The following is a 12,547-nucleotide window of genomic DNA, read 5'->3' on the forward strand; positions in this document are numbered from 1 at the left end:
TTGAAATCCCAAATAAAAATGGAGTCGCCTCCACTTCCTGTAGTCATCACACAAAAACTGCCTTATTTTAAACAAAGTGACAGGCATTAGGAGTGTGTGCTTTTCCTGAGGTGATTATCACAATTTTGATTATCTCGGGAAAAGTGGTGACAGAGAAGAAGCGGGAAACTATAGGTCAGTAAGCTTCACTTCAATTATTAGAAAAGTAATGGAAGAATTGCTGAAGGAAAGGATAGTGAATTTCCTAGAATGCAATGAAGGAAAGGGTAGTGAATTTCCTGGAAATCAATGAGTTACAAGATCCGAGGCAACATGGTTTTACCAAAGGTAACAAATGCAAGCAAAACAGGAAAACAAACCTTCACAGGTCAACGAAGACAGTACACAAAAGTGGAGAATGCCAGTCACAATCTCCAAGGTGATTAGTAGAAAGTGTTTATTTTCCAAATATAACACACAAATGTGCTGACAGTATGAGCCCAACACGAGCTGTGTTTCTGCACCCAAGCCACCTTCAGGGGTTTGTAGAAGTCTGCTGTGAGGGTGTAAATCAATATAAATCTTGTAATGCCAAGCATAAACTTAGCACTGCAGTTTGCAGAAATAAAGACCAAAAATATGTGTCTCCAATAGAAACGGCAAAGGTAAATTGTGCCAAATGAATTTGATTGAATTCTTTGACTGGGCATCCAGAGAATTGAATGGAGGACTTGCACTAGATGTAATCTACTTGGATTTTAGCAAAGCCAATGGTTCCTCATAGGAGACTCCTGAATAAACTTGACAGGCTGAAGATAGGACCTAAAATGGTGAACTGAATTAGAGACTGGTTGACCGATGCCAGAGGGTGGTGATTAATGGAATTCATTGGAAGGAAGAAAAGATTGAGTGTTGGAGTGTCTCAAGGATTGGTTCTGGGTCCAATTCTGTTCAATATATTCGTGAGTGACATTGTTGAAGGGTTAGAATGCAAGGTTTGCCTTTTTGCGGTTGATACCAAGATTTGTAATAGTGAACCATATCGCACCATCTTTGCAAAAACTTTACTTGCTGCTAGTACAATACAGGGCTAAATTTTAAAATCTCAGATCTTCAATGCCCTTAAAGGCCCCGAGTACTTGAAAACAGGAACACTCTCTACATACCTCCAAGGACATTAAGGGCCTCTTTTACAAAGCGATGCTACTGATTCTTGGTACGTCAAATGAGAGGAACTCGATTTAATTCCTATGGGCTTCCTTTCATTTGCCATGTGGGAATCACTAGTGTGGCTTTGTAAGAGAAGCCCTAAGGTCCTCCCAAAGAGTATCCCTAACCACACCCTCTCCAAAAGGCTCTTCAAACAGGCCTTTAATGGAAGAAGTAGTTAACCTGTTAGTCTTGTACACACTCACACACACTGACACGGACGGCACATCTGTAGCAGGACATGTTTATCCACTCATACCTTAGCTGAGATAATATTTAAACACTTCTCTGACGTGCAACTTTCTTTAAATTAACTCTCTTCCTCTCTTTCCTATCTATCTTCCATCTTTGCTTATACCCTATGCTGTCTTTTAAAATGTTTTTATGTATTTTGTTGACATTGTTAGTATACTATGCCATACTTTGTATTGTTTGAATAATTTTACTACTGTAATTGTCTATTGCTTATGTTTGATTTATTCTTACTGTACACCTTGAGTGTATTCTTTCAAAAAGGTGGTAAATAACAGAAAAACAAGTACTTGTAAAATTGACTAGACACTTCTGTAGCCGTACATAAAATGACTAATGCCACAGAACATATAAAGGGAGTGAGTTTATACAATTATAGATCACCCAAAGGACTACTATAACTAACACACATTACTGTTATCTAAAATAGGTAACATTAAAATAACAAGGATGTAAAAATTTTCAAGTTGAAAGCCTGCCTGAAGAACCAAGTTTTTACACTTATCTTGAATTTCTAATATTACCTTTTAACAAGGAACATTGTAAATGTTTGTTGGGTTACCTAGAGGGGCATAATCAAAAGGGACGCCCAAGTTTTGTTGAGGACATCCTCGCAAAATGTCCCGATGGAGGGGCGGGGAAACACGAATTATCGAAACAAGATGGACGTCCATCTTTTGTTTCGATAATACGGTCGGGGACATCCAAATCTTGAAATTTAGGTCATCCTTAGAGATGATCATCCCTAGACTTGGTCGTTTCTGATTTTCGGCGATAATGGAAACCAAGGACAACCATCTCAGAAACAACCCTTTGGTCTTGGGAGGAGCTAGCATTTCTAGTGCACTGGTCCCCCTGATAAGCCAGGACACCAACCGGGCACCCTAGGGGGCACTGCAGTGGACTTCATAAATTGCTCCCAGGTACATAGCTCCCTTACCTTGTCTGCTGAGACCCCCCAAAACCCCCTCAAAACCCACTACCCACAACTGTATGCCACTACCATAGCCCTTATGGGTGAAGGGGGGCTCTTAGATGTGGGTACAGTGGGTTTGTGGTGGGTTTTGGAGGGCTCGCTGTTTCCTCCACAAACGTAACAGGTAGGGAGGGTGATGGGCCTGGTTCTCTGAGGACAAGCAGGCTGCTTGTTCTCACGACTGGGTTGACGTCCACGGCAGCCCCCACCAACCGGAACAAAACTTTGCAGGCGGTCCCGCACGCAGGGCACGCCCACCGCGCATGCGCGGCCGTCTTCCCGCCTGTGCGCGACCGTTCCCGCTCAGTCTTTTCTTTTCCGCGCTGGAGAGAGCCGTGTTCGTCTCTCTCTCTGTCAGCCCCGGAAACCGGATCGCGCTTTTGCTGCGAGCTTTTTTTTCTTCGTTGTTTTCTCTGATTGTTTTATTTTGTTCTAAAAAAAAAAAAAAAGAGAGAACTTTGTTTTCCCCTCGTACTTTTAGCGGGGGCGCCTCGTTGCGGCCTTGTGGCCGCGCGGTCGATTTATTTTTCGAGGTGTGATTTTTACCGCTACCATCGACGACTTTGACTTCGCCGACGCGATTTTTCCGTCGATGTCCTCGAAGGTCCCGAGTGGATTTAAGAAGTGTGGTCGGTGCGGCCAGCATATCTCGCAGACCGACACTCACGCTTGGTGCCTCCAGTGCCTCGGGCCGGAGCACGATACCAAGACGTGCACCTGTGTCTCGGTTTACGGAAACGGACACAGGTGGCGAGGCAAGTTCTGCGGGACCGTCTTTTTGGAACTTGCGCCGGCCCCTCGACGTCGACGGCATCGGTGTCGACGGCCGGATCTTCAGTACCAGTACCGATGTCCACGAAATCGGCACCGACCCCAGGAGCACAGGTCCCGTTGGCCCGCCGGTCTTCTGGAGATGGCAGGGGTGAGCGGCTGCGTGGGCAATCGGCCCCGGTCACTCCCTCTACCTAGGGCCCTCGGGACCGAACCCTGTTGGACCCGATTCCTCAAGGCCGAGGGGGATCTACCTCCTCCTCTTCGGTAGCGCCGATGACGGGCACCGAAAAAAGACAAAAAAGCACCGTCATCGGTCACCCACGGCACATGTGGCTACCGGCTCCAGAGATGACTCGACGCCGAGGAAGCGGCAGCGCCGGGAGGAGCGTTCCCCCTCGGTGGTAGAGGTATCGCTTCGTCAGGACACCAGCACTTCGGTGCCGTCTCCTGGACCTGAGCAGATTCCGGTACCTCTACCGGCCCCCTCGCCTTTCCTGACAGCGGGCCTTGACGAGTGCCTCCGAGCCATCCTTCTGGGGATCCTGGAAGGGCTGATGCGCCAGACTGTGCTGGCGCCGTTGACGGAGGCGCCGGTGTGCTCTAGCCCGGTGCCGAGGCCTTCGACACCGACGCCGCTTGCGGTGCCGGTCTCGACCGCCACGCAGGTGGAGTCGACGTCGATGGAGGGAGCTTCATCCCCGCCGGCGCGGGAGTCCACTGCTCGACGACGCCACCGAGGACTCGGTGCCTCGAAGTCGAGCCGGGCCCGGTTGAGGTCTGAGCTACGGGAGCTCATGTCCGACACTGAGGAAGAGGCCTCATGGGGGGGAGGAGGAGGACCCCAGATATTTCTCCTCAGAGGAGTCTGTGGGCCTTCCCTCCGACCCCACTCCTTCACCAGAGAGGAAGCTCTCGCCACCTGAGAGCCTCTCTTTTGCCTCCTTCGTCAGGGACATGTCTATTTGCATTCCCTTCCCCGTGGTCTCTGTGGATGAGCCGAGGGCCGAGATGCTCGAGGTCCTCGACTATCCATCACCACCTAGAGAGTCCTCCACGGTACCGTTGCACAATGTCCTCAAAGAGACACTGCTTCGGAACTGGTTGAGACCTTTATCTAATCCCACCATCCCCAAGAAAGCGGAGTCCCAATACAGGATCCACTCAGACCCAGAGTTAATGCGGCCTCAATTGCCTCATGACTCGGCGGTCGTGGACTCTGCTCTCAAGAGGGCACAGAGTTCGAGGGATACCGCCTCGGCGCCCCCGGGGCGGGAGTCTCGCACTCTGGACTCGTTTGGGAGGAAGGCCTACAAATCTTCAATGCTCGTGACCCGCATCCAGTCCTACCAGCTCTACACGAGCATACACATGCGGAATAATGTGAAGCAACTGGCGGACCTGGTCAACATGCTCCCCCCGGAGCAGTCCAGGCCTTTTCAGGAGGTGGTCAGGCAGCTGAAGGCGTGCAGAAAGTTCCTGTCCAGGGGTATATATGACACCTGTGATGTGGCATCTCGTGCTGCGGCCCAAGGTATAGTGATGCGCAGGCTCTCATGGCTGCGTGCCTCTGACCTGGACAACCGCACCCAGCAGCGGCTGGCCGATGTCCCTTGCCGGGGGGATAATATTTTTGGTGAGAAGGTCGAGCAGTTGGTGGACCAACTACACCAGCGGGAAACCGCCCTCGACAAGCTCTCCCACCGGGCGCCTTCAGCATCCACCTCAGCAGGTGGGCGTTTTTCCTGGGCCAGGCAGGCTGCGCCCTACGCCTACAACAAGCGTAGGTACACCCAGCCGGCCCGAAGGCCTCATCAGGCACAGGGACAGTCCCAGCGCGCTCGTTCCCGTCAACAGCGTGCGCCTAAGCAGCCCCCGGCACCTCCACAGCAAAAACCGGGGATGGGTTTTTGACTGGATCCATGGGAACATAGCCGCCATCAAAGTGTCCGTACCGGACGATCTGCCAGTCGGGGGGAGGTTAAAACGTTTTCACCAAAGGTGGCCTCTAATAACCTTCGACCAGTGGGTTCTCCAAATAGTGCGGTGCAGATACGCCCTGAATTTGGCCTCCCCACCACCAAATTGTCCTCTGGGAGCCCAATCCTTCAGCTCCCAGCACAAGCAGGTACTTGCAGAGGAACTCTCCGCCCTTCTCAGTACCAATGCGGTCGAGCCCGTGCCACCCGGGCAGGAAGGGCAGGGATTCTATTCCAGGTACTTCCTTGTGGAAAAGAAAACAGGGGGGGATGCGCCCCATCCTAGACCTGAGAGGCCTGAACAAATATCTGGTCAAAGAGAAGTTCAGGATGCTTTCCTTGGGCACCCTTCTGCCAATGATTCAGAAAAACGATTGGCTATGTTCCCTGGATTTAAAGGACGCATACACTCACATCCCGATACTGCCAGCTCACAGACAGTATCTCAGATTCCGCCTGGGGACACGGCACTTTCAGTATTGTGTGCTGCCCTTTGGGCTCGCCTCTGCCCCACGGGTGTTCACGAAGTGCCTCGTGGTGGTCGCGGTATATCTACGCAAGCTGGGAGTGCACGTGTTCCCATATCTCGACGATTGGCTGGTCAAGAACACCTCAGAGGCAGGAGCTCTCTGGTCCATGCAGTGCACTATTCACCTCCTGGAGCTGCTGGGGTTTGTGATAAATTACCCAAAGTCCCATCTCCTGCCAGTCCAATCTCTGGACTTCATAGGAGCTCTGCTGAATTCACAGACGGCTCAGGCCTTTCTTCCCAAAGCGAGGGCCCACAACCTCCTGTCCCTCGCTTCCCAGACCAGAGCGTCTCAGCAGGTCACAGCTTGGCAGATGTTGAGACTCCTAGGTCATATGGCCTCCACAGTTCATGTGACTCCCATGGCTCGTCTTCACATGAGATCTGCTCAATGGACTCTAGCTTCCCAGTGGTGCCAGGCCACCGGGAATCTAGAAGATGTCATCCGCCTCTCCATCAGTTGCCGCAATTCACTGCACTAGTGGACCATTCGGCCCAATTTGACCCTGGGACGCCCATTCCAAATTCCACAGCCCACGAAAGTGCTGACGACGGATGCATCTCGCCTGGGGTGGGGAGCTCATGTCGATGGGCTTCACACCCAGGGACTGTGGTCCCTCCAGGAACAGGATCTTCAGATCAACCTCCTGGAGCTCTGAGCGGTCTGGAACGCACTGAAGGCTTTCAGAGATCGGCTGTCCTGTCAAATTATCCAAATTCGGACAGACAATCAGGTTGCAATGTATTACATCAACAAGCAGGGGGGTACCGGATCTCACCCCCTGTGTCAGGAAGCCGTCTGGATGTGGCATTGGGCCTGCCAGTTCGGCATGCTTCTCCAAGCCACATACCTGGCAGGCGTAAATAACAGTCTGGCCGACAGACTGAGCAGAGTCATGCAACCGCACGAGTGGTCGCTCCATTCCAGAGTGGTACGCAAGATCTTCCGAGAGTGGGGCACTCCCTCGGTGGACCTTTTCGCCTCTCAGACCAACCACAAGCTGCCTCTGTTCTGTTCCAGACTACAGGCACATGGCAGACTAGCGTCGGATGCCTTTCTCCTCCATTGGGGGACCGGCCTCCTGTATGCTTATCTTCCCATACCTTTGGTGGGGAAGACCTTACTGAAGCTCAAGCAAGACCACGGCACCATGATTCTGATAGCGCCTTTTTGGCCCCGCCAGATCTGGTTCTGTCTTCTTCTGGAGTTGTTCTCCGAAGAACCGTGGAGATTGGAGTGTTTTCCGACCCTCATTTCGCAGAACGACGGAGCGCTTCTGCACCCCAACCTTCAGTCTCTGGCTCTCACGGCCTGGATGTTGAGGGCGTAGACTTCGCTTCGTTGGGTCTGTCTGAGGGTGTCTCCCGTGTCTTGCTTGCCTCTAGGAAGGATTCCACTAAAAAGAGTTACTTTTTCAAGTGGAGGAGGTTTGTCGTTTGGTGTGAGAGCAAGGCCCTAGAGCCTCGTTCTTGTCCTGCACAGAACCTGCTTGAATACCTTCTGCACTTATCGGAGTCTGGCCTCAAGACCAACTCAGTAAGGAATCACCTTAGTGCGATTAGTGCTTACCATCATCGTGTAGAAGGTAAAGCCATCTCTGGAGAGCCTTTAGTCGTTCGATTCATGAGAGGCTTGCTTTTGTCAAAGCCCCCTGTCAAGCCTCCTGCAGTGTCATGGGATCTCAACGTCGTCCTCACCCAGCTGTTGAAACCTCCTTTTGAGCCACTGAATTCATGCCATCTGAAGTACTTGACCTGGAAGGTCATTTTCTTGGTGGCAGTTACTTCAGCTCATAGAGTCAGTGAGCTTCAAGCCCTGGTAGCTCATGCTCCGTATACTAAATTTCATCATAACAGAGTAGTGCTCCGCACTCACCCTAAGTTCCTGCCAAAGGTGGTGTCGGAGTTCCATCTTAACCAGTCAGTTGTCTTTCCAACATTCTTCCCCAGACCGCATACCCGCCCTGCTGAACGTCAGTTGCACACATTGGACTGCAAGCGAGCGTTGGCCTTCTATTTGGAGCGGACACAGCCCCACAGACAGTCCGCCCAATTGTTTGTTTCTTTTGACCCCAATAGGAAAGGGGTCACTGTCGGGAAACGCACCATCTCCAATTGGCTAGCAGATTGCATTTCCTTCACTTACGGCCAGGCTGGGCTGACTCTTTGAGGGTCATGTCACGGCTCATAGTGTCAGAGCCATGGCAGTGTCGGTGGCCCACTTGAAGTCAGCCACTATTGAAGAGATTTGCAAGGCTGCGACGTGATCATCGGTCCACACATTCACATCACATTACTGCCTCCAGCAAGATACCCGACGCGACAGTCGGTTCGGGCAGTCGGTGCTGCAGAATCTGTTTGGGTATTAAATCCAACTCCGCCCTCCAGGACCCGAATTTATTCTGGTCAGGCTGCACTCTGTTAGTTGTTCTTCGTAGGTCAATTTCTGTTATACCCTCGCCGTTGCGAGGTTCCATTGACCTGGGTTCTTGTTTTGAGTGAGCCTGAGAGCTAGGGATACCCCAGTCGTGAGAACAAGCAGCCTGCTTGTCCTTGGAGAAAGCGAATGATATATACCTGTAGCAGGTGTTCTCCGAGGACAGCAGGCTGATTGTTCTCACCTACCCTCCCTCCTCCCCTTTGGAGTTGCTTTTTTTCCTCTTTTCTTGCTTGTCATTCAACTGAGCGGGAACGGTCGCGCATGGGCGGGAAGACGGCCGCGCATGCGCGGTGGGCGTGCCCTGCGTGCGGGACCGCCCGCAAAGTTTTGTTCCGGTTGGTGGGGGCTGCCGTGGACGTCAACCCAGTTGTGAGAACAATCAGCCTGCTGTCCTCGGAGAACACCTGCTACAGGTATGTATCATTCGCTATCCGCCTGCCTGAAGTGCACTGCACCCACTAAAACTGCTCCAGGGACCTGCATACTGCTGTGATGGACCTGAGTATGACATCCGAGGCTGGCATAGAAGCTGGCAAAAAATATTTTTAAAGATGTTTTTTGAGGGTAGGAGGGGGGGTTAGTGACTACTGGGGGAGTAAGGGGAGGTCATCCCTGATTCTCTCTGGTGGTCATCTGGTCATTTTGGCCACTTTTTTGTGCCTTGGTTGTAAGAAAAACAGGACCAGGTAAAGTCGTCCAAGTGCTAGTCAGGAACACCCTTTTTTTCCCCCCCATTATGGGTTGAGGACGTTCATGTGTTAGACATGCCCAAGTCCCGCCTTCGCTAAGCTTCCCATACGCCCCCTTGAACTTTGGCCATCCCTGCGACGGAAAGCAGTTGGGGACGTCCAAAATCGGTTTTCCATTATACCGATTTGGACGACCCTGGGAGAAGGACGCCCATCTTCAGATTTGTGTCGAAAGATGAGCGTCCTTCTCTTTCGAAAATGAGCCTGCTAATCTTGTTGTTTGATACCCATATCATAGTACACAAGTTCACAAGAATTCCAACAAATTAGAAGGTTGTGGTGACGAATGGAAGCAGGGGAGTTAAGGAAGTCATCTCCAGCAAACGCATGATATACAACCCCCCCCCCCCCCCCCAACATCTTAGCAACTTGCTCGTCAGCAATAAAGTTAGAAGGCTAGGCCAGTGGTCTCATCCTTTTTCATGTTAAGTGCTACAAAGTGGAAACAAGAAGGCTATGGGTGGTCACCAAAATGTTTGTGTTACACATTTAATTTTAAATAATTTTGATTCTACATATAAAAATAATGAATATTTTAAGAGAGAGACTTTTGTGTTGCCCAAGATTTGGACTTCCACTGCAGCTCCTTGTGACTCTGGGCAAGTCACTTAACCCTCCATTGCCCCAGGTACAAATAAGTACCTATATATATACAATGTAGTTGCAAAAAACACAGAAAGGTGGTAAAAGTCCCATCCCTTTTCCCTTACTAGCTGGGAATAGAAAGTAAAATTTTTCTTATTTATGACCAGGTACAAACAGGGGAAGCATGGTCTGGATACTTGGGAGTGATCTAAGAGATACTGTTTGAGCATGAATATTTTTCACCTGGCTGCTTGAAGTTCTTCACTTGTCACATTTTAATTAATATGGCAGCACTCAGTCAACCAGAAGGCTCCTTTTGTCTGCACACATTAAACTTACAAGCAGAGGAGTAAACATCACTTGCTAGGTTACTGGATCAGATTAATGCACTTAGCAAGAATTTTTTTTTCAAGCTGAGGCAGCTCTGTGCAATCAGAGTATCACTCCACCCACACTTTTAGGATTTTGGCCCAGGTGATTTTGTTGCCACTGTTGGATTATTGCAATTCCTTATATGGTGGCATCTCTGTTAAACTGCAATATTGGTTACAACTGTTATAAAACACAGCAATTAGACTGATATTTAGTAGAGGTTGCTTTGTTTCTGTATCTAGCTTTATGAAAGATCTTCACTGGTTACCCATTAAACAACGGATTAGATTTAAGCTAGTTTGCTTGGTTTTTAAAGCAACTTGCGGTCTGAATTCTGAAGATGTAATAGATCTTTTTTTTTTTTTTTTTTCTGGCCGTTGGACAGAATAAATGTTTCTTATGCACTTTACAAATGGGCTATCCCACATCTAAAAACATACGTTTTAAAAATGGTTCATGAGAATTCATTTCTTTACAGGCAGTCAAGTATTTGGTATGATCTCCCTTGAGACATTAGATCCCAATCCATCATGTTTTGTTTTTAGAAAGGCCTTAAACATTTTTGTTTGAGTTATAACATAATTGTATTTGTTTGGTGTAATTTATAGCTAACAAAATGTAAATTCCCTTTTGTGTGATAGTTTATTCTGTTTAACTGCTCTGGATCATTTGGGAGAGTTGGCAGTATCATGTAGATTTCTCATTAAGTCACTACTTCCACAAGCTCAAAGTGCAGAAGGCAGACAATGGAATGTTAGCCCACCAAAAATAACTTACTAAAGGAAAATCAACATTGTCAGTGGCTAGAGCTGAAAAATCAAGTTTAATCACCTGAGATGTGACACAATCGAGAGATGGGTAGAGAAAAGGCCCCTGAAGTTCCACTATGTTGCATGTGCCTCATTTTGATGTGCATGGCACACAGTCACACGCAGCCCAGTGGAGCTTCGCGAGGCCTTTTCTCTACCCTTCTTCTGATGGTGCTGCATGCTTCAGGTAAGCAAATTGAATAATTCATTATTGTTTACTAGTAAAAAAGGCCCGTTTCCGAAACAAATGAAACGGGCGATAGCCAGGCTTTCCTCGTAGTGTGTATGTTTGAGTGAGAGTGACTGTGAGAGAGAGTGACTGTGCAATTGTGTGTCAGAAGGAGATTGTGTCTGTGTGGTTGTGTATCTGTGAGTGAGTGTGTGTGTTTCAGAATGACTGTGTGCGAGTGCGTATGTGAGAAACAGTGTGAGAGAGTGAGTGTGTTCCCCCCCCTCCTACTCCTCTCTTCCCCTTTGCCTCCCCTCCCCCCCCCCTTATGATAGTTAAAGTAGCATCCATTCCCTTACAGGCGAGGGCAGGGCAAACACTCATGGGCAAACTTTGATCTACACCACCGCAGATTTAGAATGTTGGGACTTATGGAGGCTTCATTAGAATGTTGGAGGTGCATTTTATATATAGAGATGAGGCTGCAAAAATTGACTACTAGGGCCATGTGTTGGAGACCACTGGACTAGGCAGAAAAGCTGTACAGAAGATGGGAGTACCAATAAAATATAGCTGAAAAGCAGTGAGTACAAACGCAATCTAATAACGTTCAGCATTTGCAAGCCCTGATATTTGAGGCAGACTTGGCTATTGGTGCAGACATAGAAACATGGTTCAGTGATGCCCATGAATGGGACACAACCATACCTGTTGTAATCTTTTTAGGAATGGTTAAGAGGGCTGGTGGAGAAGTGGAATTGTATATGGGAAAACAATATTAAAAGCAGCTGAAATGCAGGTGACCTGGGGAAAAGAGAAAGCAATATGGATTGTCCTAGAAAGGGAACTTTTTCATACAGATTATCTACAGACCTTCAACACACATGAATAAGCTGGGCAGAGATCGCATTGTGAATATCCGGAAGCTGGGAATGAAAGGGGCTGTTGCTGAGAGATTTCATTTTGCCAGATGTAGATTGAAACATCCTCTTTTCAGAATCAAAAACAATTAGAGATCAAGGATGCTTGTCAGTGTTCTCAAATAGGTGACAGACCCCACGAGGGAAAGGTGATACTGGATTTAGTACTCACACATGGAGAAAATGTTTTCTAACATCCAGGTGATTACCCATTTAGGCAGTAGTGACCATCACACAGTATGGCTTGATATAAGTGCAGACACTGGATTTCCAACATGCTGAGATGGGGAAGTTCCTGAAGGATCTGACAGGATGGGTACACAAAAGAGAAGTGGAAGGACAATAGTCCAAGCTGAAAGAAGCTGTAAAAATGGGAACAGATCTTTATGTAAGGAAAGTAAACAAAAACTTGAAGGATATGGTTCTCCAAACAAGTGGCTGAAAAATATAAAGGTAAAATAGGTGGCATTTGAGAAATACGGAAGAAGGTAAAAGAGGCGGCATTCAAGAAATACGGAAGAAGCAAAGAAAAATATGGCTAGCAAAAATACAGGCAGAAGAAAAAAAAAAGGCTAGAAATGTAAAGAAGTGACTAGACATTTTTTTTTTCAGGTTTGTTGGGGAAAGGAGGAAGGCTAGAAATTTTTTTTTTTTTTTTTTTAAACACTAAAAGTTTGAGAACATTCTTTTGTATTTCAGGGCCCAAGAATTTGGAATAGTTTGCCATTGTTTGTGGTTAATACCAGATTTTAACATTTTATGAAATGTTTTTATTTATAAATAAATGAAAGACTACAATCTTATGTGT

At 48.2% G+C, this 12,547-nt stretch overlaps 1 protein-coding gene across 7 annotated transcripts in view; it reads left to right on the plus strand.

Annotated features, from left to right (window-relative positions):
- MTPN (myotrophin) overlaps positions 1-12,547 on the plus strand; it is a 312,389-nt gene that overhangs the window by 193,768 nt on the left and 106,074 nt on the right. Inside the window, exon 1 of one of the 7 annotated variants that reach the window (XM_030217257.1) lies at positions 10,814-10,837. The exons of the other annotated variants lie outside the window; for them this stretch is intronic. Coding sequence (XP_030073117.1) covers positions 10,829-10,837 — 9 coding nt within the window. The 5' untranslated portion in view covers positions 10,814-10,828. Of the gene's footprint in view, positions 1-10,813; positions 10,838-12,547 lie in introns of those variants that run through there. 7 annotated transcript variants of the gene reach the window in all.

The sequence above is a fragment of the Microcaecilia unicolor genome, chromosome 10, assembly GCF_901765095.1.
Source record: "Microcaecilia unicolor chromosome 10, aMicUni1.1, whole genome shotgun sequence".
NCBI classification, from domain to species: Eukaryota; Metazoa; Chordata; class Amphibia; order Gymnophiona; family Siphonopidae; genus Microcaecilia; species Microcaecilia unicolor.